Genomic DNA, 25,503 nt, shown 5'->3' on the forward strand with positions numbered 1-25,503 from the left:
TTTTGGAGCGTGACCGTTGTGATCACAAAACTGTTAATGTGTTGAAAAGAGTTGCGTGAAGAATCTTCCTTTTGTGTTCAGCAGATAACAGCACACCGGTTTGAGAAGACATGACTGTGAGGAAATGACTCAAGTTTTATTTTGGTGAACTGCTCCTTTAAATCCCAGCCAAAAAACATTAGAAGAACAAAAAGGTTAAAAAACGCTTTCTATGCATGATGTATAAATAGTGTTTTTGTGTTAACATTTTGAGAACATTATTCAAGCTAAACGTTCTATTAATGTTACTGGAAGAGCATTTGTTCTTAACTTTGAGAGAACCTTGCAAGAACGTTCAGAGAACATCAGCTGGGACGGATGTGATTGGTGAGGAAACGTGTGACAGTCAATGATCCGTATTGTGGCTTATCAAAACAATCACAATGTGTTTTACACACATTCTGACTAACCCGTGAGTAACCCGTATTACTGTAACCTTTGCATAATACACCCCGGCATGGATTGTAAAGCGATCATAAAACAACACGCATCATGCTATCGGAATGTTCTGTTTCAGGAACAGGGCTGGGAATTCCACTTGCACAAATGTTCTACATTCCTTTCGGAGCCGTTTTGGCACGGCGCGCTTGAGTTTTTGAGCAAACTCCTCCCGTAACCTTGAACAGACACGCTACAGATATGAACCCGATGTGAAGAATAACTTTGGCAAATTCCTAAACTCTGCAGCTCTTGGAAAAAGAAGGAAGTGATCTTGAGTCACACCTGACAAATAGTACAGCAGACGAGTGACACTTGATGGGTAAACAGGGCATCATGGGATGCGATGATTCATCATGTTCTTGCTGACTGTGTCCAAATATCACATAAGAACTGCTGATAATGCGGTCAAACACATAAACTCATCAGGCCTGTTTGACAGATCACAGTTTCTACAGATCAAGTGGAGGATTCATGTGTTCATAGTAATCCTCTTTGTCAACTATTCAGTACAGTTCAAATGCGATGTAAACATTAGGACATGATTCATTTGCGATTTACAAGCTTTCAATTCAATTCTGATCTTCATTCAAGTCGAGTCAGCTTTATTTATACAATACAGACTGTTTCAAAACAGGAAAATGATCCATTTTGGCAGTTTTTCAGCTGAGGTCAGTTCAGCGCTGATTCAGTTCTGTTGTGAAGATCATCAATTATTTAATTAGTTCCTTTCATCTATAAAGCAGTTCTGCAAAAGATGATGTCATCGTCCAGCTCAGTTTCGTTCTCACACAGCAGCGTCAGTACAGTCAGATCAATAATATTGCTGAATATATAAAATTATGTTGGCATTAGTGGAATTGCATTGGTTCAAATCATACTTATCTGACCGTTATCGGTTTGTAGCAGTAAATGCAGAGGTATGGAGTGTGGAGTACCACAAGGCTCAGTACGAGGACCGTTGCTTTTCACCCTGTACGTGAAACTAGAACTTTGATTAAATATTGATTATTTTTTATATGTATCAGGTACAGTGTGAAAATATATATATATATTGATATTGGTTCATCAAAATAAGAATAGATATCGAGAATCGAGAAATGATATTCTCAACCCAGCCCTAATAAATATTATAGAAAGAAAGAAAGAAAGAAAGAAAGAAAGAAAGAAAGAAAGGCTACATACAGTATGTATATATTTTTGTGCATGTACACTGCCCTCCAAAAGTTTGGAAACACTCCTGGTAAAGTGTGGTTTTGGACGATATCAGCATGAATCCTGATCATTTTTTGGTGCAAATGCATTAAAGTAACTTGACATTATCATTGAAGACCAGTAATATTAATTTTCATTTTGATTACATAATAATGGCAATATATACATGTCAAAGTCAGACATGCCCCTTTGCCAGCTGTGATGCTGGTCACTGGTTTAATCTTGGCCCAGGTTTGTAAAAGATTTTTGGGTCAGCACACCTTAATAGCTTCAACAATTGATTGCCAATTAAGTTTAGAATACAATGAACCAATCTGACCTAAACTGGGTTCTGATAGCTGCTAATGCTGGATATTTTGAGGAAGTTTTTTCTATGTATAAACTGTTTATGTAATAAAATATGTTTTTGTAGTTTGTGTTGTCCCTTATCAGTGCAAAATTATCACAAATTAAAAAGGATTCATGCCAATATTGTCCAAAACCCCACTTTTCTAGGGCGTTTCCAAACTTTTGGAGGGCAGTGCATATATATGTATAAAGTTTGGAACCACTAAGATTTTTAATGTTTTTAAAAGAAGTTTCATCTGCTCACCAAGGCTACATTTATTTAATTAAAAATACAGTAAAAATCAGTAATATTGTGAAATATTATTATAATTTAAAATAACTGTTTTCTATTTGAATATATTTGACAAAGTAATTTATTCCTGTGATCAAAGCTGAATTTTCAGCATCATTACTCCAGTCTTCAGTGTCACATGATCCTTCAGAAATCATTCTAATATGCTGATCTGCTGCTCAAGAAACATTTATGATTATTTTCAATGTTGAAAACAGTTGTGTACTTTTTTTTTCAGGATTCCTTGATGAATAGAAAGTTCAAAAGAACAGCATTTATCTGAAATACAAAGCTTCTGTAGCATTATACACTACCGTTCAAAAGTTTGGGGTCAGTAAGAATTTTTATTTTTATTTTTTTGAAAAGAAATTAAAGAAATGAATACTTTTATTCAGCAAGGATGCATTAAATCAATCAAAAGTGGCAGTAAAGACATTTATAATGTTACAAAAGATTAGATTTCAGATAAACACTGTTCTTTTGAACTTTCTATTCATCAAATAATCCTGAAAAAAAATATTGTACACAAATATTTTGTACAATTGTACACATTAAATGTTTCTTGAGCAGCAGATCAGCATATTAGAATGATTTCTGAAGGATCATGTGACACTGAAGACTGGAGTAATGATGCTGAAAATTCAGCTTTGCATCACAGGAATAAATTACTTTGTGAAATATATTCAAATAGAAAACAGTTATTTTAAATTGTAATAATATTTCACAATATTACCGTTTTTTACTGTATTTTTAATTAAATAAATGTAGCCTTGGTGAGCAGACGAAACTTCTTTTAAAAACATTAAAAATCTTAGTGGTTCCAAACTTTTGGATATACATATATGAGTGTGTGTGTGTGTGTATATATATATATATATATATATGTGTGTGTGTGTGTGTGTGTGTGTGTGTGTGTGTGTGTGTCCCTAAAAGGAGGTGATAATTGTATCATGTTATCAATTACAGTGTCTAATCCAGTCCAATTACTATCCAGGAATAAGAACATATTTGAATTAATGAAATGTTTCACTGTTATGAATGATCGCTGCGCTGACACTCTGATTGGTCACCATCGCATAGGAGAGGGTGGGTGGGCGGAGCGCTGCGTACATGTGGGCGTTACGAGCGGACAGCTGATTGGCTGGCACGTAGAAGGGAAGCGTATGCGCTTACGCTATTGGTTGTTTGAGGTGGTGGGCGGGATCTGTCAGCTGCGGAGTCGCAACAAATGTAGCAGCAGCAGCAGTATCTGTGCACACACCGCAGACCGAGCAATCGGCTTAGGCTTATAGAGAAAAGAGCTGCGCTACGAGCGGAAAACCAGGCACTTTTCCCCATATAAATATTTGGATCCTAATGGCCTGTTGATATTGACTTTTTTCGCGTCTTTTTCGCGTGTTACTGTTGCAGCGCGAGACTTTGGACACGGAGACATCCCGAAAACACAGAAGCACCGACGTGGAAGGAATTTTACGCTTTTTACGGGATTATCGGATGGAGCGGAACACCGAGGCGCGGAGCTGCAGCAGGTCCCGGTGTCCGGAACTCCTCCACAGCGACACATCCATGAAGGTATCGATCAACTCCACGACAGGAACCCGCTTTGAGCTGTCCGTTCCCCTGGAGGAGACCGTGGACGGGCTGAAGAGGAGACTGGCGGAGAGACTCCGGGTTCCCAAAGACAGACTGCTGCTGCTGCACCGAGACGCGTGAGTCCGGGACGCGCCGCTCATCTGATCCCCAGTCTTGATTTGGAATCAGTTCCTAACGGGATCAAGTAGCTTTATAATAGGGGCGTAGTTTGGGATGGGATAGATAAATACTAGCAAGTGCAACCCCTAATATTTAAACCATGTTGTTATTGAATGATATATTCCACGCGCTCAGAGCTTTAATGGGTTCTCGCAGCATGACTGAAGCCCGTTTATTTCATTTTTCATGAGTGAATCATCAGCACGCACCAAAAGTGTGATAAGATTTGAGCGAAGCCGATGATAAATTGTGCAACTCATGTGATTACTAAAGAAATTCACCACCATAAAACGTCAATCATCTAAAGAGCCTCGTCTTTATAAGGGCAAGCTTCTGGACCTTCATGAATAATTGATCAAGATACTTTCATCTGTGTGTAAAATGTGTTCTCTTCTAATGATGATTGATATCAGGAAATGCCTGGCTTTCAGATATCCCAAAATATGGCATGAATCATTGAGAGTCTGATAAAACGAGCAGATAATAAACATTTCAAAGCGAAAAGCTTAGATGCTTAAATATAATATAAAAATACTTCATATGCAAACAAGGAATTATGTTACATATTAATTCATTGCAACTTTGCATGTGTGGTTTGCCACAAAAATGCATTTTGCAAAACAAATTTTCACAAGAACTCTGATAAAACACTTCAAACCAAATCCACACCCTTGAGGAACAATCAGATCAATTAAGATTCCTATGGGATTTTTGGGAACTAAAAAGAACTAAAATAAGATTTGTATGATTTTCGAACTTATTATGCTGGAATCCTGTAAGTATTCCAGTGTGGATCCTGTAGGATTGATTCCAGATTCTGACAGAATCATGTGGATTGTTTTACTGAATTGATTCTTCTTAAATCAGCATTGAACATTTCAAGTAGCTTCATGCAGTCCATAAACAGGAAAATAATGTCCTGATGCGTCTGTCAGGTGCATGATGGGAAATGTCAGTGATTGTGTTCTCCGTCTCCAGGAGGTTAAGCTCAGGAAAACTGCTGGATTTCGGTGTGGTTGACGGAAGCAGACTGACGCTGATGCCCACCGTTGAAGCCGGACTGATGGTAAATAACACCTCCTCCTCCTCCTCCTCCTCCTCCTCATAAATGACACTCTTTTATAGCATTTTCATATTTAAAGACCTCATGATACTAAAATAGACTTTGGAATCGCAAACTGTGAAGTCGAGTCAGCTTTATTTCTACAGCGGCTTTACAGTAATAAACCGACTCAGAGATGCAAACTTCATCAAATATGAGAAGATTCAGATTCAGCTGTAAAGCAGCTCTACAGAAGTGCAGTTCAGTTCAATTCAATTAGTGTAAAGTTCATCAGTTTTGAAATGAGTTCAATTCAGCTATAATCAACTTTAATAGTGTCATTATTCAGCTTAATTCATATTCAGTGTTGATTCAATTCTGTTCAATTCTGTTGATGTTGGAAATTTCATCAATTATGAATCAAATTCATTTCAATGGTGTCATTCAGATCAATTCAGTTTAATGTTGATTCAGTTCATTTCAATAACTGTTGATGTTAGAAGTTTCATCAGTTATTATTCAAATTCAATTCAAATAGTGTCATTTTTCAGATCGATTCATTTCAGTGTTAATTCAGTTCAATAACTCTTTATTTTGGAAATTTCATCAATTATTCAAATTCAATTCAGCTCGATTCTATTCAGTGTTGATTCAGTTCAGTTCAATAACTGTTGATGTTGCAAATTTCATCAATTATGAATCAAATTCATTTTAAATAGTGTGATTTTTTTTTTTTTTTTTTTTTGATTCAGTTCAATTCAGTAACTGATGATTTTGGAAATTTTATCAATTATGAATCAATTTCACTATTTCCATTTATTCAGCTCGATTCTGTTCATTGTTGAATCCGTTCAGTTCAATAACTGTTGATGTTGCAAATTTCATCAATTATGAATCAAATTCTATTTCAATAGTGTCATTTATTCAGCCTGATTCGGTTTAATATTGATTCAGTTCAGTTCAATAACTGTTGATGTTGCAAATTTCATCAACTATACGAATCAAATTCAGTTTCAGTAGTGTCATTTAGATCAATTCAGTTTAATGTTGATTCAGTTCAGTTCAATAACTTTATGCTGCAAATTTCATCAATTATGAATCAAATTCAATTTAAGCTGTAAAGCAGCTCTAAAAAGACAAAAGTGTCATTTATTCAGCTTAATTCATATTCAGTGTTGTTTCAGTTCAGTTCAATAACTGTTGATTTTGGAAATTTCATCAATTATGAATCAATTTCAATTTCACTAGTGTCATTTATTCAGCTCGATTCTGTTTAATGTTGATTCAAATAAGTTCCATAACTGTTGATGTTGCAAATTATGTCGACTATGACTCAAATTCAATTTAAATGGTGTCATTATTTTCCAACTCGATTCATTTCAGTTTCAATTCAGTTCAGTTCAATGACTGTTGATTTTGGAAATTTCATCAATTATGACTCAAATTCAATTTAAATGGTGTCATTATTTTCCAGCTCGATTCATTTCAGTTTCAATTCAGTTGAGTTCAATAACTGTTAATTTTTGAAATTTCATCAATTATGAATCAATTTAACTAGTGTCATTTATTCAGCTCAATTCTGTTCAATGTTGATTCAATTCAGTTCAATAAATGTTGATTTTGGAAATTTCATCAATTATGAATCAATTTCAATGTATATAGTGTCATTTATTCAGCTTGATTCAGTTCAGCAGCATCAGTTCATTGTAAACTAAAGTGTAAAGTAAACTCTTTTGGAGCCCTGAAGATCTGCTCGGTTTGTGATGTTGATGTTGTTGTTGTTGTTGTTGTTGTGTGTTTGCAGTCGCAGTCGTGGCGGCCGGAGCAGTCGGTCCTGCAGGCGCTGGAGAGTCTCACAGATGCGCAGGTGAAGCTCTCGCTGCGGTCGCACACTTCCTCTTCTACCAGCACACACTCATTCACAAGAACTCACACAATGACTATTCTAATGAGTTCGCATTTCCCACCAGCAGCTGAATATAACTAGTGAAATACGCCCACGCTTGTATACAAATACACTCATGCTCATTGAGAACAAGCGGTAAACTGCAGGATGGATTCTCAACGGGCTGCTGCTCTTCATGAATGTTGTTCTGTGTTTTGCTGTATTTGCATATATGCAAATCTCACAGCGGGCCGCGCGTGTTTCACAGAACTCCAATATGAGATTGTCTTCATAACATTTTATGCTTAACAGATCGTTAACATTTGAAAGTTTTTAAGAATCTTCCGTGTAGCAGATGCATCTGTGAAACCACATGTGCGTATATGTATATGTGTATATAAGTGTGTGTGTGTGTGTGTGTGTGTGTGTGTGTGTGTGTGTGTGCTCCGCCCCATCAGTGGGTCTGTGCGTCATTTTGGCTATGCAGAGCTGTTTGATGTCAGTTCAGCCTCTGTTTGTGTGTGTGTGTGTGTGTGTGTGTGTGTGTGTGTGTGTGTGTGTGTGGTTAGACTTGGAGAGAAACACTCAAGTATGATAAATGATTTCCTAGAACAGACTCATGTTGAACTCTTATTATAACCTCTCTCTGCAGTCTGTGTCACTATTTACCTCTATCAGGAACACTTTACTTGAAGCCTTAAAATATAATGCATTATAACAGTATTTTTAATGCATTAATTATGCCTGTGATGCACCTTATATTGGTCTAATGAATAACTGTAAGCACAGTTATAAAACTTCTCTATTAATTCTTACACCTTTAGAAAGTATAATGCCTTAAAACACACAACAAACAACCAAATTCAGATCTAACAAGGATTCTGCAAATATTATAATGCATTTTACAGTTATTTATGAAATGATATAGTGCATTATAATAAAGTATATAATTTATTATACATAAAGGCTTTAAGTAAAATACTTCCTCAGTATTTTTGCACAAATATCTAAACATTCTTAAAGCAAGATACATTTACTAGAAGACATTAAGTCATTTCTCTTCTTGATTTAAGAATGTTTAGATGTTTGTGCTGGAAAACAAGACCGAAATACTGAGGAAGAACAGAGTTTTTTGCAGTGTGTGTGTGACGCAAGCGTGCATGTGCGTCTGTGCAGTAGATGCAGTGTTGTGAGCGAGTGCCGTTATCTGTTGTAAGATGTGGTTGTTGAAGCTGTAGGTATTTTTAACCTGGAAATCCTCCTCTGAAGTGAGTTAGAACAGCCCTCGACTGAACCTACGACAGCTTCTGTTGTCTACATACTGTTTTGTTGTGTGTGTGTGTGTGTGTGTAGGTGGTGCTTTGGGAAGTTTATTTTTGTCAGACGTGACGCAGGTTTGAGAGTGTTGACTCTCTCTCTCTCGCTCTCTGATATTTTCTGAATGAAGCAGGTCTAGTAAAATGAGTGCATGATTAAAGCGGACATATAACACCCCTTTCACAAGATGTAATATAGTCTCTGGTGTCTCCAGAATGTGTCTGTGAAGTTTCAGCTCAAAATACCCCACAGATCATTTATTGTATTTGGGTGTGAGCAAAAACACGCCGTTTTTGTGTGTGTCCCTTTAAATGCAAATGAGCTCCGCTTTCCAGAAGAGGGCGGAGCTTTAACAGCTCGACAACAACAAAGCTGGAGAATCTCACGCAGACAAAATGAGGAAAGTGTTCAGCCTTACATTGTTCAAACCGGAGTCGACACTGATGGAGAGACTCAGGAAGAAGTTACAACTTTTAGACGTTTCTGAATGGTTAGTGGATAAATTGATGTAGTTGCTGTGGAGTTGATTCAACTCATCCACTAGCATGTGCCGTCATGTTCATCTTTTGTGTTGAATTGACCCTCGTTTGGCGTAAAATGATGGCATGACAACAACACTCTACTACAACAACTCTTCCTCTTCTCTAAAGCAGCTCAACATGGCCCCGCCCCCTTTGTTGTGTGTTCTCAGGGGCGGGGTTTATGTAAATGTGAGGGTTTGTGATGTCACTAACCCAGGAAGAAGCTCGTTGTAGTTCCTAGCAGCCGTTTAAAAAGCGATTTCTGTAAAAGAAAATATCTCCTTTGCATTGAACTTTGAGCGTCGTAACTTTGCAGATGTTGTTTATGATCAAACAGCAACATTACACACTAACTAAAGCTTAAAAAAGTCAAATCATAATCAACCGCCTCTTTACAAAAAGATCAAATATCTACCAATGGGGTCATTGGTCATTTTTCTGACTCCATTGGCAGATAGTCTTAATATCTTCAGTCATTTCTCTTCTCCAGTAAATGCATCTTGATTTAAGAATGTTTAGATATTTGTGCTGGAAAACGAGACAGAAACACTGAGGAAGAGCATCATTTTTTTTGCAGTGTAGTTCTGCGTCTCTGCAGGTCTGTTTATCACTCATTGTTATTTCTCTCTCCTGCATCGTCTTGCTCTCGTCTTCCTGTCAGGGGAATCTCTGGCCTTTCCATTCAGCATCATTGGAAATCGTTTGCTCTTAATAGCGTAGTGCAGTGAGGGAGCGGATCAATAGAGCTGCAGGCGCGTCTTCCTAATGCGAGCCATTCACTTCAGACAGATCGCAGAACAACAGAAGATGCTCAACCCTTCCATTGATCTCTGAAGCTCGATGTTAATTAACCTCAGATGCCAGTATGTGCAGCTATCAGTACAGATAAAGAATATGTTTACTGACAGTCCCAACCGTGTGATTTAAGGGCTTTTTCGTTGTTTCGAGAATAAACCAGAGGCCGTCTGAATACTATTTTTAAACCCATTTTGCCTCCATAATGTATTTCCAGTTCAATCAGGATGTTCTGATACGGTAAGGGGCGGGACATTTCCCAAAAAACACGCTCCAGCCGACCAATCAGAGCATTTTCAGAAGGAGAGACAGGAACTAAACAGAGCGTTACTGACAGACTGGGAAGAGAGGAGCTGCAACAATGGAGAAGATGAGGAAAGTAATCAACATCAAGAGCATAACAGGTCCTGTTTAAGAGTGTATGACAAGAGCTTGAAAAATAAAGGGAGATTTAATCTGCATAATAAGAGCAGGAAGAAGCAGTGTAAATATTTAAAAACATGATTTCTGTTGACTTTAATGGGCGTCATGTGAGTGTGTTTCTGCTGTCGAGAGATGGAGATGTGTTTTAAACACGCTGAAGCCGTTTTGCATGATCGTGATTGTGATCGTGATCTCTCCAGCCTCTCATTTGCCGCCCGTCTTTGTGATTGAAGTGGTCAGTGACTCAGTGTCGTGACTCGCTCGTTCCCTGTTGATGATCGTGAGCGATTCATTCATTCACATCACATACACTCACACTACAGGAATTCTGTGTTTCACAGGCTCACACTGCATAAAAACGACTGTTTTCCAGCACAAATATCTAAATGCATTTACTGGAGAAGCAAAATGACTGAAGATATTGAAGAATTAGTTCACTTCAGAATTCACATTTCCTGATAATTTATTCACCTCCATGTCATCCAAGATGTTCATGTGTTTCTTTCTTCAGTCGAAGTGAAATTTAAGGAAAACATTCCAGGATTTTTCTCCATATAGTGGACTTCACTGGGGTTCAACGGGTTGAAGGTCCAAATGTCAGTTTCAGTGCAGCTTCAAAGAGCTCTACATGATCCCAGACGAGGAATAAGAGTCTGATCTAGAGAAACCATCATTCATTTACTAAAAAAAATAAACATTAGATACTTTTTAACCACAAATGCTCGTCTTGATCTGCTCTGTGATGCGCCACATATGACGCAATCACGTTGGAAAGGTCACTCGTGACATAGACGGAAAAACTCCCAACTTCAAAATCATCCGTCATCGTTGTTTTACCTTTTTTCTAAAGGTCATTTGACTTAATCTTTGAACGTTCACTTTGTAGACACTGGATCGGTACGTCCGCCTACGTCACGCGTGATCTTTCCAACATGATTACGTCATGCGTGGAGCATCTCAGAGCAGATCAAGACGAGCATTTGTGGTTAAAAAATGTAAATAATTTTTATTTTTTTCAGAAAATGAGCGATGGTTTCTCTAGATAAGACTCTTATTCCTCGTCTGGGATCATGTAGAGCTCTTTGAAGCTGCACTGAAACTGACGTTTGGACCTTCAACCCGTTGAACCCCAGTGAAGTCCACTATATGGAGAAAAATCCTGGAATGTTTTCCTTAAATTTATTTTCGACTGAAGAAAGAAAGACATGGGGGTGAGTGAATTATCAGGAAATTTGAATTCTGAAGTGAACTAATCCTTGGAGAAACGCACAATAGTTGCTCTTTAAATGAAATCCGAACTAATCTGCAGTGATCTTGAGTATTTTCTGAGAAGAAAGTTTTGTCGTTTGCTCTTTCTCGGTCTGACTGGGACACAAACACACTCGAGCCTCCAGCGCTGCTTCATCTCTCTCTGCCATTTGACTCGTTTTCCCCCTCGTGCAGGAGTTCCTGTGAGTCAGGAGTGTGTTTTGAGTTCATCTCCTCCTCTTTGCGCTCGTATCGCGCTCCCATCTGCATACCAGCCGGTCTGGTGTTACGTAAACCGCTTTAAACCAGTGTCGTATTGCCACACTCGGAGCTTCTTGTAATAGAGAGTTGCTTGGGTGTTTCCTCCTAACTCACTGATTTCCAAACGTCCTGCAGTGCGCAGTCATTGTGTAAATCTGTGAATGTCCGGATTAATGTCACAAAATGCCTTTAGTAGCACTTCTTACGTCAAGTAGTGACAGTCAAACTAAAAAAATATGGATTTCTCCACCGTTTCTTGTTAAAAGATATATAAGTCTTTTAAAGATGGTCATTTTACTACTCTAACTATGCATCATTATATTGCATTGGTAACACTTTACAGTAAGGTCTCATTCTCAATGCAGTTTGGCTTTAATAATGCATTACACTGCAAAATTTGTATTTTTGTACAAATATCTAAAAAAAAAAAAAAAAATCCTAAATCAAGATACAGCAAAATGACTGAAGATATGAAGTCACGATGTTGTTTATTTGTATGTACGTTTATTCCATTGGCAGATATTTGTTCTTGCTTTAATCAAACTCACGCATTGTTCATTAAACAAGTCATTTTGCTTCTTCAGTAAATGCATCTTGATTTAAGAATATTTAGATTTTTGTCGTGATGCATCAGACTGCGTTACAAAGTACCAACCCACAATTTCTGAGAATTGCGAACGCACTGGAGGCACCCAACAAAAAGTTGTGAGTTTCCAAGACTGCTCTGCTGCTTGCTTCACCCACACCAGTGACTGATATCTGAGACTGAAGCCGTCACGCCAAAGGAAGGTCACATGCCCACTCCAGTTACTGAGCCCAACACACCAACACGCAACCTTTAAAGGGGACCTGTTATGCTCTTGATGTTGATTACTTTCCTCATCTTCTCCATTGTTGCAGCTCCTCTCTTCCCAGTCTGTCAGTAACGCTCTGTTTAGTTCCTGTCTCTATGAAGCCCCTCCTTCTGAAAAGCACAATGTGCTCTGATTGGTCGGCTGGAGCGGTGTGTCGTGATTGGTGTTTGGAAAATGTCCCGCCCCTTACCGTAACCGCCAGTTTCAACGCACTACTAACTAACTCACCCAGGCCCCGCCCCTTTATTCCGTGCATAAATTATTGAAATGAGGAGTAGTTGAAGGGCAGTGAGATGAGTGACATTAGTGGAGGAGATTGTTACTCATTCAGGCTTCCCTCGCCCGTACCGTCATCTCATCTGAAGGCGAGTGAATTCTCCACGGGTCTCTGAAACTACAGGAGACACTCACCCTTCTGGGTTTGTGGTTTGTGCGTCGCATGTGAAACCTCAGCGCTGTAGATATCTTAATGAAGCTCAAACTGCTGGTGGTTTATCTAGTTTTAGTAGTACTGTACTGATACTGTCACACACTGAGATATTTATTTATTTATTTAGTTATTCATTCATTTATTAATTTATTCATTTTTTTTAATGTATTTCTTATTTTTTTCCAGTTATTTATTCATTCAGTTATTTACTTACTTTATTTATTTATTAATTTTTATTTATTGTTCCATTATTTTTTTTATTCATTTTTGTATTTATTTTTCTATTTATTCATTTATTTATTTATTCATTCAGTTGTTTGTTTGTTTATTTATTTATTTATTTATTTAGTCTTTTTTTTATTTTATCATTTATTTATTTATTTATTTATTTATTATTTTTCCATTTTTTTAATTAATTTATTTGTTCATTCAGTTATTTATTTATTCAGTCATTCGTTTTTTTATTATTTATTTATTTATTTATTTATTTTTATTCATTTATTTTTTATTCAATCAGTTGTTTATTTATTTATTCATGTATAGATTAATTTATTTACTAAGTCATTCATTTATGTATTCAATTTTTTTCATATATTTGTTTTTTTAATAATAATTAATTTATTCATTTTTTTTATTTATTTTTAGTTTTCCATTATTTTATTTTATTTATTTATTCATTTAGTTATTTAATTATTGTTTTATTATTTTTCCATTATTTTTATTTATTCATTTATTTGTTTATTTATTTATTAATTATTTTTCATTTATTTATTCACTTTATTATTAATCTCATTATTGTCTGGTTTGTGATATAATTAATCAGGAGGTCGTTCTTCTAAAGATTTGCAGTGATGGTGTCAGTCAGTGCTGGTCGTTGTACGGTTGTGATTGGAGTCAGAAGATGACACGTTCAATAAATGAGCTGTTAATGTTTTAACTAACTAAACATGCGAGTCTCATTAACGTCTTTATCATCTCATTTTGTGTCCAGGTCAGTGACTTCCTGTCAGGACGGTCCCCACTGACCCTTGCCCTGCGTGTGGGTGATCACATGATGTTTGTGCAGCTCCAGCTGGCGGCTCAGCAGTCTGTAGGGCAGCCGTCCGTCTCCAGGGGTCCTGCTGGCACCAACCACATCCACCAACCAGACACACAACACTCCACAGGCCCCGCCCCTCCCTCACCACCTGTTAGTCATGCCCACTGTGGTCAAATTCCCGGCCCGGCCCCGCCCCGATTTCAGGTAGAGCTGCTTCAGTCTTTCATCTTAAAGGGTTAGTTCACCCAAAAAGACATCGTTAAAACAGTCATGTGACTGCAGTGGTTCAACCTTAATGTTATGAAGCGATGAGAATACTTTTTGAGCGCAAAAACAAAACAAAAATAATGACTTTATTCAACAATCTCTTCTCTTCCGCGTTATTCTGCTACAGTTGACGCTGTAAACACAGGGAAGGCTTCTGTGTTCTACATCAGAACGGTGGCTCGGTATTGGCTGACGCTGATCATGTGATCAACACGACGCATGTGTGTGATGCTGACGCTGGAGCCAGCCAATAATGAGTCGCCGTTCTGATGTAGAACACAGAAGCCTTCACTGTGTTTACAACGTCAACTGTGTAGGAGACTGACTGATGTTGCAAAATTAATAAAATATGAAACAACAATCCAGACCAGAGCCTGTATGTTCACTGTATGCAGCTCTGCTGTATTCACAGTTTTCTGATGTGTGTGTGTGTGTTAGGCTGAAGGCAGCAGTCAGAGCCCCAGACAGCGATGCAAACCGGGCGCTGTCATCGAGAGCCTCGTCAACCACGCGCCTGGAGTTTTCTCAGGGACCTTCTCAGGTAATGCATCACTTCATTATGTGTGAGTGAGTGCGAGTGCAATTATGTAAGTATGTGAGGGCGAGTGTGAGTATGTGAGGGAGTATGTGTGTGTGTGAGTATATGAGGGTGAGTGTGAGTGAGGGCAAGTATGTGAGTGTGAGTGAGTGCGAGTGTGAGTATGTGAATGAGTATGTGAATGAGTATGTGAATGAGTATGTGAATGAGTATGTGAATGAGTATGTGAATGAGTATGTGAGGGCGAGTATGTGAGGGCGAGTATGTGAGGGCGAGTATGTGAGTGCGAGTATGTGAGTGCGAGTATGTGAGTGCGAGTATGTGAGTGCGAGTATGTGAGTGCGAGTATGTGAGTGCGAGTATGTGAGTGCCAGTATGTGAGGGCCAGTATGTGAGGGCCAGTATGTGAGGGCCAGTATGTGAGGGCGAGTATGCGAGGGCGAGTATGCGAGGGCGAGTATGCGAGGGCGAGTATGCGAGGGCGAGTATGCGAGGGCCAGTATGCGAGTGCCAGTATGCGAGTGCCAGTATGCGAGTGCCAGTATGCGAGTGCCAGTATGCGAGTGCCAGTATGCGAGTGCCAGTATGCGAGTGCCAGTATGCGAGTGCCCGTATGCGAGTATGTGAATGAGTATGTGAATGAGTGTGAGGGCGAGTATGTGAGGGCGAGTATGTGAGGGCGAGTATGTGAGGGCGAGTATGTGAGGGCGAGTATGTGAGGGCGAGTATGTGAGGGCGAGTATGTGAGGGCGAGTATGTGAGGGCGAGAATGTGAGTATGTGAGTGCATGAGTGCGAGTGTGAATAAGTGAGTGTGAATATGTGAGTATGTGAATATGTGAGTTTGTGAGTGCGAGTATGTGAGTGCGAGTATGTGAGTGCGAGTATGTGAGTGCGAGTGTGTGAGTGCGAGTGTGTGAGTGCGAGTGTGTGAGTGCGAGTGTGTGAGTGCGAGTGTGTGAGTATGCGAGGGCGAGTATGCGAGGGCCAGTATGCGAGGGTGAGTATGCGAGTGCCAGTATGCGAGTGCCAGTATGCGAGTGCCAGTATGCGAGTGCCAGTATGCGAGTGCCAGTATGCGAGTGCCAGTATGCGAGTGCCCGTATGCGAGTATGTGAATGAGTGTGTGAATGAGTATGTGAGGGCGAGTATGTGAGGGCGAGTATGTGAGGGCGAGTATGTGAGGGCGAGTATGTGAGTATGTGAGTGCATGAGTGCGAGTGTGAATAAGTGAGTGTGAATATGTGAGTATGTGAATATGTGAGTTTGTGAGCGCGAGTATGTATGAGTGTGAGTGCGAGTGCGAGTATGTGAGTGCGAGTATGTGAGTGCGAGTATGTGAGTGCGAGTATGTGAGGGCCAGTATGTGAGGGCCAGTATGTGAGGGCCAGTATGTGAGTATGCGAGGGCGAGTATGCGAGTGCCAGTATGCGAGTGCCAGTATGCGAGTGCCAGTATGCGAGTGCCCGTATGCGAGTGCCCGTATGCGAGTATGTGAGGGCGAGTATGTGAGGGCGAGTATGTGAGGGCGAGTATGTGAGGGCGAGTATGTGAGTGCATGAGTGCGAGTGTGAATAAGTGAGTGTGAATATGTGAGTATGTGAATATGTGAGTTTGTGAGCGCGAGTATGTATGAGTGTGAGTACGAGTATGTGAGTGCGAGTATGTGAGTGCGAGTATGTGAGTGCGAGTATGTGAGTGCGAGTATGTGAGGGCCAGTATGTGAGGGCCAGTATGTGAGTATGCGAGGGCGAGTATGCGAGGGCGAGTATGCGAGGGCGAGTATGCGAGTACGAGTATGCGAGTGCCAGTATGCGAGTGCCCGTATGCGAGTGCCCGTATGCGAGTATGTGAATGAGTATGTGAATGAGTATGTGAGGGCGAGTATGTGAGGGCGAGAATGTGAGTATGTGAGTGCATGAGTGCAAGTGTGAATAAGTGAGTGTGAATATGTGAGTATGTGAATATGTGAGTTTGTGAGCGCGAGTATGTATGAGTGTGAGTGCGAGTATGTGAGTGCGAGTATGTGAGTGCGAGTATGTGAGTGCCAGTATGTGAGGGCCAGTATGTGAGGGCCAGTATGTGAGGGCCAGTATGTGAGGGCCAGTATGTGAGGGCCAGTATGTGAGGGCCAGTATGTGAGTATGCGAGGGCGAGTATGCGAGGGCGAGTATGCGAGGGCGAGTATGCGAGTGCCAGTATGCGGGTGCCAGTATGCGAGTGCCAGTATGTGAGTATGCGAGGGCGAGTATGCGAGGGCGAGTATGCGAGGGCGAGTATGCGAGGGCCAGTATGCGAGTGCCAGTATGCGAGTGCCAGTATGCGAGTGCCCGTATGCGAGTATGTGAATGAGTATGTGAGGGCGAGTATGTGAGGGCGAGTATGTGAGGGCGAGTATGTGAGGGCGAGTATGTGAGTGTGTGAGTGCGAGTGTGTGAGTGCGAGTGTGCGAGTGCCAGTGTGCGAGTGCCAGTGTGCGAGTGCCAGTGTGCGAGTGCCAGTGTGCGAGTGCCAGTATGCGAGTAAGCGAGTATGTGAGTGCCAGTATGCGAGTGCCAGTATGCGAGTGCCAGTATGTGAGTATGTGAGGGTGAGTATGAGTATGAGAGTATGTGAATGAGTATGTGAGTATGTGAATGAGTATGCGAGTGCGAGTATGTATAGTGTGAGAATATTTTTTATGGTTAGTTTTAGTTACTGATAATAACCCAGCTTCAAGCCGGCTCGTCTTGACCTTATCTTGACCTCTCGCTCCGCAGGTACTTTACACCCAAACTGTCAGGACGGCAGCGGGCGTCCTCGCCGTGACATCACCACCATCCTCCAGATCCTCAACGACCTCTTGAGCGCCACGCGACATTACCAGGGATCCCCTCCGACCCTGGCGCACCTGCGCTGCCAGACGCCCTGCCCTCCGGCCGCGCCCTGTTCACCTCCACCCTCACCTACCTCAGACGGGCAGCAGCACAGACACCTGCGCAGGCCCTCCGGTGAGTCTTCAGAATCAAGACATGGTGTGTGAGTGTGCGTGCATGGAAGAGGAAGTCATGTTTTCTGACTCTGAGTCTTCACACACTTCTCATTTTCTCCTCTGATTCATTCAGCAGTGTGCGTTTGGTCGTTTGCGTCTCATTCTGCGAAATTCAGCACATCAGATCAAACTGACAAGCTGCTTCACGAAACCCAAATCCACACCTCTAATACTGAAGACTGATGTCTTATCTTAGAACATCCTCTTAAAATATAATTATCTGGCATTTTTCCGCGGTTACGGCCCGTCATGTGCTCATCAACACGGCTTTGCTGCTTTCAGATGCTGCTCTGTTCTGTTTCTCGTGTCTCTGTTCTCTGAGCTCTGAATGAGACGTGGGGTCACGCCGAGCTTTCAGAGGGTCACGACCCCGTTAGTGAACATTAACCAGCAACCACTGGCCTTACACACACACACACACACACACACACACACACACACACACACTCTTGGGGGCCCCTAAAGGCCCGAGTGTGCCTGAGCAAAGCTGAATAATTCATGCAGTCTGTATGTTGGAAAGACATGTGAAGAGATAACAGAGTGTGTGTGTGTGTGTGTGTGTGTGTGTGTGTGTGTGTGCGTGTGTGTATGTGTGTGTGTGCGTGCGCGCAGTGGAAACATGCTGATGAAGCATCAATGATTCATGTGCAGCTCAGGGTCAGCAGATCTGGAAAGATCAGACCTCAAGAAACCGCAGGTTATTCACAGGATCAGGGCCGGATTTATCCGAAGGCATTCTAGGCACATCCAGAGTGGCCCAATTACAATGAGGAGAAATAATAAAAAATATATTTTGCCTGCGTCACAAGAAGTGTTAAATCCGGCCCTGAGGGGAACAGAAAACAGATGATCTCTGCAGAAAGTAAACAAAGCCTGTTTTCTTCACTGTAACGTGTCCGGATGTTCGGATCCACAGTTATTAGTGTTAACTAAAACTTCTTTTGCCTCACATTAAATAAGATACTTAATCATGAATAACAGGTGATTTTATATGTAAATAACTGTGTTTGACTAACAAAGTCACATAATATTAACATCTGTCTGACGGACTGAAGTCTGTCGGGTAAAACGAGAGCATTACTTTAGTGTCATTGTCTCAAAATGAAGAGAGTTTGTGTTTAAAACAAGAACAAATATCTGCCAGTGGAGTCAGAAAAATAAACTTGATTCTGACTCCATTGGCAGATATTTGTTCTTTTTTTAAGCACAAACTCATTTCATTTTGATGCATTTTTTATTTAATATCTTCAGTCGTTTTGCTTCTCCAGTAACAGAGGAAGAAGCTCATGTCTTCAGTTCACGGCAGTGATGTTGTCTCTCTCTGTGTGTTTCAGGCGAGCGTCTGCGGCAGACGGAGAACAAGGCCACGCGCTGTAAAGTGGAGCAGCTGCGGCTCTTACTGCGGCAGCGGCGGCTCCGACGGAAGGCCAGGAGGGACACACGCGGCCCGTACCACTGGCTGACCGAACGCAAGGCCGCGCGCAGCCACAGCAACAGCAGCCTGTCCAGCGACGGATCCCTGGACCTGGACTTTGAGGAGCCGGTCTGGAAACCCGACGTGCCGTCGGACATGAACACAGAGTTTGTTGTGGCTTGAGCCGAACGAAAGGATGAAAATGCGCTGCTTGAACGGCCTCAGGACAACACATGGGCATTAATGTCCGACTGTGAAGCAGAAGCTGTGAAACACTTCAGGAGCCGCTTTATGGGCATTCATGGTCTCGTCGTCACAGGACGTGATGTTCCTCCTGTGTTTCTGTCTGTTTTCAAGCACAAATAAGATATTGGAGAAGCAAAATGATGTGTGTCTTCATATCTTCAATATCCAATATCTTGATTTAAGGATGTTTAGATATTTGTGCTGAAAGATGACACAGAAACACTGAGGAAGAACATCATATTTGCAGCATTTGAAATGATTCTCAGTACGCTTTATGGATGTTATGAAACGCAGTATGTAGCATTATCACGTCAGGTGTTCAACTCTGCTTAGATGATGTTTTTGCACAGTTCATTTCTCTTGTGAGCATTAAAATATTTTTGATACGTGTTTTAGAGGACAGTCTGACATTCGGTCGAATGTTAGCTTCAGCCTTGAGAGCTGAGATTCGGCTTGAGATTTGGGCAAATCTCATGAAAACAAGTACAGCTCATATTTCACCCCAAAATCAAAAGAAAATGGATATTATTTTTTTGCATAAAAGAGAATAAATTAAACCTGTTTTAGGACCATTAACAGTGTGAAATTTTGCATAACAAACCCCGAAAAAAAAAAAAAAAAAAAAAAAAAAAATATATATATATATATATATATATATATATATATATATATATATATATATATATATATATATATATATATATATATATATATATATATATATATATATATATAAATATTTTTTTTTTTTTTTGCATTTATATAATGCATACATTTTGCATTTGCATTTTTTTTTTTGCATTTATATATTTTTATTTGCATTTTTTTTTTTTGCATTTATATTTATATAACATTTATGTAAAAGAAAAATACGGAAGAGGATTAGGGCCAAGCAATAATAAAAAAATAAAACTCTCAAGATTAAAGTTGTTAAATTTCGAGAAAAAAGTCGAAATAAAATGTTGAGAATAAACTCATTAAATTACGAGAACAAATTCGTTAAATTATGAGAAAAATGATGTTAAATTTCGAGAAAATGTCGTTAATTTACGAGAAAAAAGTTGTTATATTACGAGAACAAATTCATTAAATTATGAGAAAAATGTCGTTAAATTTTGAGAATTTAAATTTTAAATTCGTTACATTTTCGTAATTTAACGAATTTGTTCTCGTAATTTAACGACTTTTTTCTCATAATTTAATGACTTTATTCTCAACTTTTTTCTCGAAATTGAACAACTTTAATCTCGAGATGGTTTAATTTTTTTATTATTGCTTGGCCCTAATCCTCTTCCATAGAAAACTGTATAAATATATTTTTTTCTTTTATATAAATTATTTGTGTATATATATATATATATATATATATATATATATATATATATATATATATATAAGTCAAACCAAAAATTATTCAGACATTTTTCATATTTGTGATATACTTTTACTAGTGGGTTCAGGACACTATAGTTCATTTATGTAAGTGAGGATAGCAAAATAAAGTAAACTGTGACATATTATACCCAAAAATTCTTCATACAGTGACTACCAGTAAAATTGATACAAATTTGGAACCAAAAATTATTCAGACACTTTGACCTGATCATGTTTTGCTTAAGTGTTATCTGACATAATTAAGATAAATTTTTTCTGACACAGTTTAACTCTGAGATCTTGTCATATTTTATTACCATTTTTTTTAAATATAGTGAATAAACTGAATTAATTGATAAATATTCAGGGTGTCTGAATACATTTTGGTTTGACTGTAGAATTCTCATTATTCTCAGTCGATATTTGTTTAAAAATTGTGCTAAAAATAGTCTTCATTCATTGGGGAAAATACAGTTTGTCAGTGTGAAATATGACCAGTACGTTTTGTGAGATTCACCCATTAATTTCTATGACACATTAATTTAACGCAGAGTCATAATGCAGCATGTATTTTCATGTTCTTGTAGCCCGGACTCAGTTTCTGTGGTTTCTATGATGAATCTGAGCATTTTTAACAAATAAGACGGACTGTTTCCAGAAGCAAACGTATCCGTTTCTCACTTACTGTACTTCTGAAATGAAGAGAAGGAAACATCGCTGTCATTATGAAAGCTAAAACAAACCTCTTACTCATTTCTTTCTTCTGCTGGACACCGGATAAAGGACGGCACACATGAACTCGGTGACTGCGGCCTTATTTTATCTTTAAGGAACAACAAATGCAAATAATCTGGATCGATGTGGATTCCCCAAAACTCTTCTCTGAATGTCTGTTTCCTTTTACTGTCAGACTGTGGAATCTGGAAGGCGTCAGTCAGTTTTTGAGCTGAACTCTGCTTTTCATGCATCACTGATAATGAACTCGTCCTCACGCTTGTCTCCTTCTGTCGGGTCTTTGTTGTCCGGTTTATGCATCAGAAGCGCTTCTGTGATGATCATGAAGCGGGACTCGGAGAGTTGAGCTGGTCAGAAGCCGTGTAGCACATTCATATGACTGTATTAATTTATAAAACCATCTGGTAACTGTGAAACAATGTGGTTTTGTGTTACTTTTCCTTCTTTCTCATGTGTTTTTGTCACATTGTAAACCATCCCAGCTAACGGAACGTTCTCTCAACGTTATGAACACGTTCTTCAGTAACGTACGTTCAAAGCTCTCTGGTCTTTAATAATGTTGAGCACAAAAACATTATTTATATTGTTTTTTTGTTTTTTTTTTATGAAACATTTTAGTTTGATGTTCGTCTAACATATTTTAAATGTTACTAGTTTCAGAGAACATTCAAAAGTAACGTTCTCATAATGTTTGTGTTTCTTAGAAGATATTTTTGTTAGCTGGGATAGTGTTAAAAATGAAGACGTTTTTTTTCATGAGCAATAAATTTGTGTGGCTTGCAATTTCTTTTTTTAGGTAATAAATTAAGATAAAGAAATGTTTGCCGTTTTCTGTTTTCTCTTTAAATATCAGTGTCATCATGACAAAAACATGCAACGTTTCATGTTCATTTCCTGATGACTGTGTGTGCATTAAACCGTTTCGTAGTTTCAGTGATGATGCTGGTCTGGTCTAGTCGGCGGTTGAGTCACGTGACATTGCTGATGTGTTACTCAGACACAAACACACACAGGTGTGTCGATCCGTCAGTCACAGGTGTGTTGGTTTGGTCTCGGCGGGTTCTTGCGGCTCGAGTCATACTGTTGTTTGTTGTTGAAGAGGATTTGAAATAGAAACCAATGACATTCTGAGACACGATGTACAAAAACAAACATGCTAACAATCACAATGCAGAAAACATTTACTATGTACATCTTGATTTAAGAATGTTTAGATATTTGTGCTGGAAAACAAGACAAACACTGAGGATTTTTTGCAGTGTGAATGTGATTGATAACAAACAGAGACTCATTTATTCCAGTAATGAAACGTACTGAGCCTCATTTACACTGTCGTAATTACCAGTGTTTTTGAGCACTAAACCCCAGAGAACAGATCCATACTGACGTCTGACCGGCTGTTTGAGGGTTTGTAATAAAGTGTTGATCTTTAATTGCACCGCTCTCCTCTGACCCTCAAATAATGAGCAGGATTTAGTGTCACACCTGCAGATCAATGTGTGGCTGATATTACGTATCGACCCAGTCTGGAGTCTGTGATTAGGTCTTGATGTTGTTTTTGGGCTCTACTAGAAACTTTGCTGTGTTTCACTTGAAACTGGCTTTGCAAAAAAAGAGGGCGAGGATTGAAAAAGAGCCCCACCATCAAACCAGAGGTGGAAATTAACAGGGGCAAAAATGCTACCATAATTAATAAAAATGCAAGATATGGTGCAAACAAAGTCTCCGTATTATCGTTTTTAATATTTATAAGCAATATCACATGAGCACAAGTGCTGTTTTCCTGAATATTAGCACGTTTGCAAATGTAATATTGATTTTATACAGCAATTCAATAAACAATAAGTTAATAGGACATTAAGTGACTTAAATTTTAGACACAATATTTTCTGGTTTTCCTGTTTTGAAAACAAAAATAGTTCCAAACGTTTCCCGAGCAACAGTTTCAGTTTCTTTACGGAATGTTTTTGAATGAATCATTCAAATGAATGACTCGACGACTCACTCAGTCACTTCTGCTTTGTCCCTGAATGAATCAGCCGTTTTGAACAAATTGGTTGAGTAAATGATTCAATGACTCACTTGTTAAGACTACAAGAACAGGTTTTCCTGCTTGAATTATTGATTATTTTCCTCATATTCTCCATTGTTGCAGCTCCTCTCTTCCCAGTCTGTCAGTAACGCTCTGTTTAGTTCCTGTCTCTATGAAGCCCCTCCTTCTGAAAAGCACAATGTGCTCTGATTGGTCGGCTGGAGCAGTGTGTTGTGATTGGTGTTTGGGAAATGTCCCGCCCCTTACCATAACCGCCAGTTTCAACACACTCAACCAGGCCCCGCCCCTTTATTCTGTGCATAAATTATTTAAATAAGGCGAGTGGTATGAACACTGTTGTGTGTCTCTATTCAGGCTGTTGTCAAGTTGATTTCTGGTGTTAATGTACTGAAAAACAGTTGATTAATAGCAGCTTGAATCAGAAGCGTTCCTGAGCTTGGAGGAAGTGAACACCGTGCAGGAAATGACACAAGGAGTTTCCTGTGTCCGTGTGTCTCTGTAATCTCAGACAGGAAGCAGCGCAGGCCTCGCTCTTACCCAACGTCCTGTGCTGCTGATGGAGAAGAGGAAGTGGGGAGGAAAGAGGAAGCAGCGTCCACTGTGACGCATCGCATCACATCCTGTCTATCTGGCTGCCTGTCGGCGTCGACACGTGAGGGATTTTCTCATGGCGAGTGACAGAAGCGCACATGCACACAAATACTGCAAAAAATGATGTTCCTCCTCAGTGTTTCTGTCTTGTTTTCCAGCACAAATATCTAATTCTTAAATCAAGATGCATTTACTGGAGAAGAGAAATGACTGAAGATATTAAGCAAAAAAGTATCAAAATGAAGTGAGTTTGATCTTAAAACGAGAACAAATATCTGCCAATGGAGTCAGAAAAATAATGAAGTTTGAATGAAGATCAGATATTTGTTCTTGTTTTAAGCACAAACTCACTTTATATTTAACCATTTTTCAGTAAACAAGACAAAAATAGTCTTTTTTTTTTAAAATATCTTCATTTTTTGTTGTTGTTTGTTTGTTTCAGAGCATACGCTCCTCTTGAAGTTGAACATGACGTTTTTTATTTTTTGCTTGAAGTGAATTGATCTTGTTTTAATGACGTTTCATTATTTTTGCAGTAAATGAAATAGAGATTCTGATGTGTGTCTTTGTGTGTGTTTTAGACGTAAAAGTCTCGACCCCCGTCCAGCATTTCGTAATGGTTATTCATCACTTTTGAAAGGACCAGAGCCTGAGCTGAGCTCAGAGACGCGACCCTTGGCCCTTGACCTTTGACCTCAGACACAATGTCCAGGCAGTGCTGGTGATGAAAGAAGTCTAGTGGAGGAGGAGAAATAAGGAGGAAAGACCACATTTACACAGGTGTGTGTGTGAGAGTAATAATCACACGCATACACACACACACACACACACACACACACACACACACACTCATCTGACCTACATAAGGACGAGATACACAAACCGTCACAGGAAGGAGCTGCAGGTGTTTGAGGAGCAGCTGCTGATCTAATCCAGAACACACTGACTGATCAGAGATCAGTTTGCACTGGTTAGTCCAATATTAGTTCATTAATGCTATTATTGTCAAGTCAGCTTTATTTCTATAGTGCTTTATTCAATTCAGATTGCTTCTATTTTAATTTTACATTTGAATTCAGTTTATTTTAATCAACAATTCTGAATACTTTTAGTTTTAGTTAACGGTAACAAAACTAGGTTAGTCTTTAGTATGCAGGATTGGCTTCATGTTCAACTCGTGCCAGAAAAAATGGTTCAGTGGGTTTCTGTATCGACCTCTAGGGTTCTTGACTCAATTTTAAAGAACCCTTTATTCCAAAAAGGTTCTATATAAGGAGAATGTAATATAGTCTCTGGTGTCTCCAGAATGTGTGTGAAGTTTCAGCTCAAAATACCCCACAGATCATTTGACCGTTTTAGTGTGTGTCCCTTTAAATG

The 25,503-nt window shown here is 39.4% G+C and overlaps 1 protein-coding gene across 1 annotated transcript; it reads left to right on the plus strand.

The window, feature by feature from the left end:
• Positions 1–3,550: 3,550 nt before the first annotated feature.
• On the plus strand, positions 3,551–19,946 carry LOC125250888 (midnolin-like). The gene is made up of 7 exons (XM_048163695.1): positions 3,551–4,020; positions 5,042–5,129; positions 6,910–6,972; positions 13,831–14,082; positions 14,584–14,686; positions 17,442–17,672; positions 19,048–19,946. The coding sequence occupies exons 1-7, from the start codon at positions 3,806–3,808 to the stop codon at positions 19,308–19,310; spliced, it is 1,215 nt and encodes a 404-aa protein (XP_048019652.1). The 5' UTR covers positions 3,551–3,805; the 3' UTR covers positions 19,311–19,946.
• The last annotated feature ends 5,557 nt before the right edge of the window (positions 19,947–25,503 follow it).

This window comes from Megalobrama amblycephala, linkage group LG17, assembly GCF_018812025.1.
Source record: "Megalobrama amblycephala isolate DHTTF-2021 linkage group LG17, ASM1881202v1, whole genome shotgun sequence".
Taxonomy (NCBI): Eukaryota; Metazoa; Chordata; class Actinopteri; order Cypriniformes; family Xenocyprididae; genus Megalobrama; species Megalobrama amblycephala.

Coding starts and splice junctions, on each gene's coding strand:
- LOC125250888 (XM_048163695.1), top strand. CDS start 3,806: ATGGAGCGGAACACCGAGGCGCGGAGCTGCAGCAGGTCCCGGTGTCCG. Junction 4,021..5,041: donor CTGCTGCTGCACCGAGACGC/GTGAGTCCGGGA, acceptor CTCCGTCTCCAG/GAGGTTAAGCTCAGGAAAAC. Junction 17,673..19,047: donor ACACCTGCGCAGGCCCTCCG/GTGAGTCTTCAG, acceptor TGTGTGTTTCAG/GCGAGCGTCTGCGGCAGACG.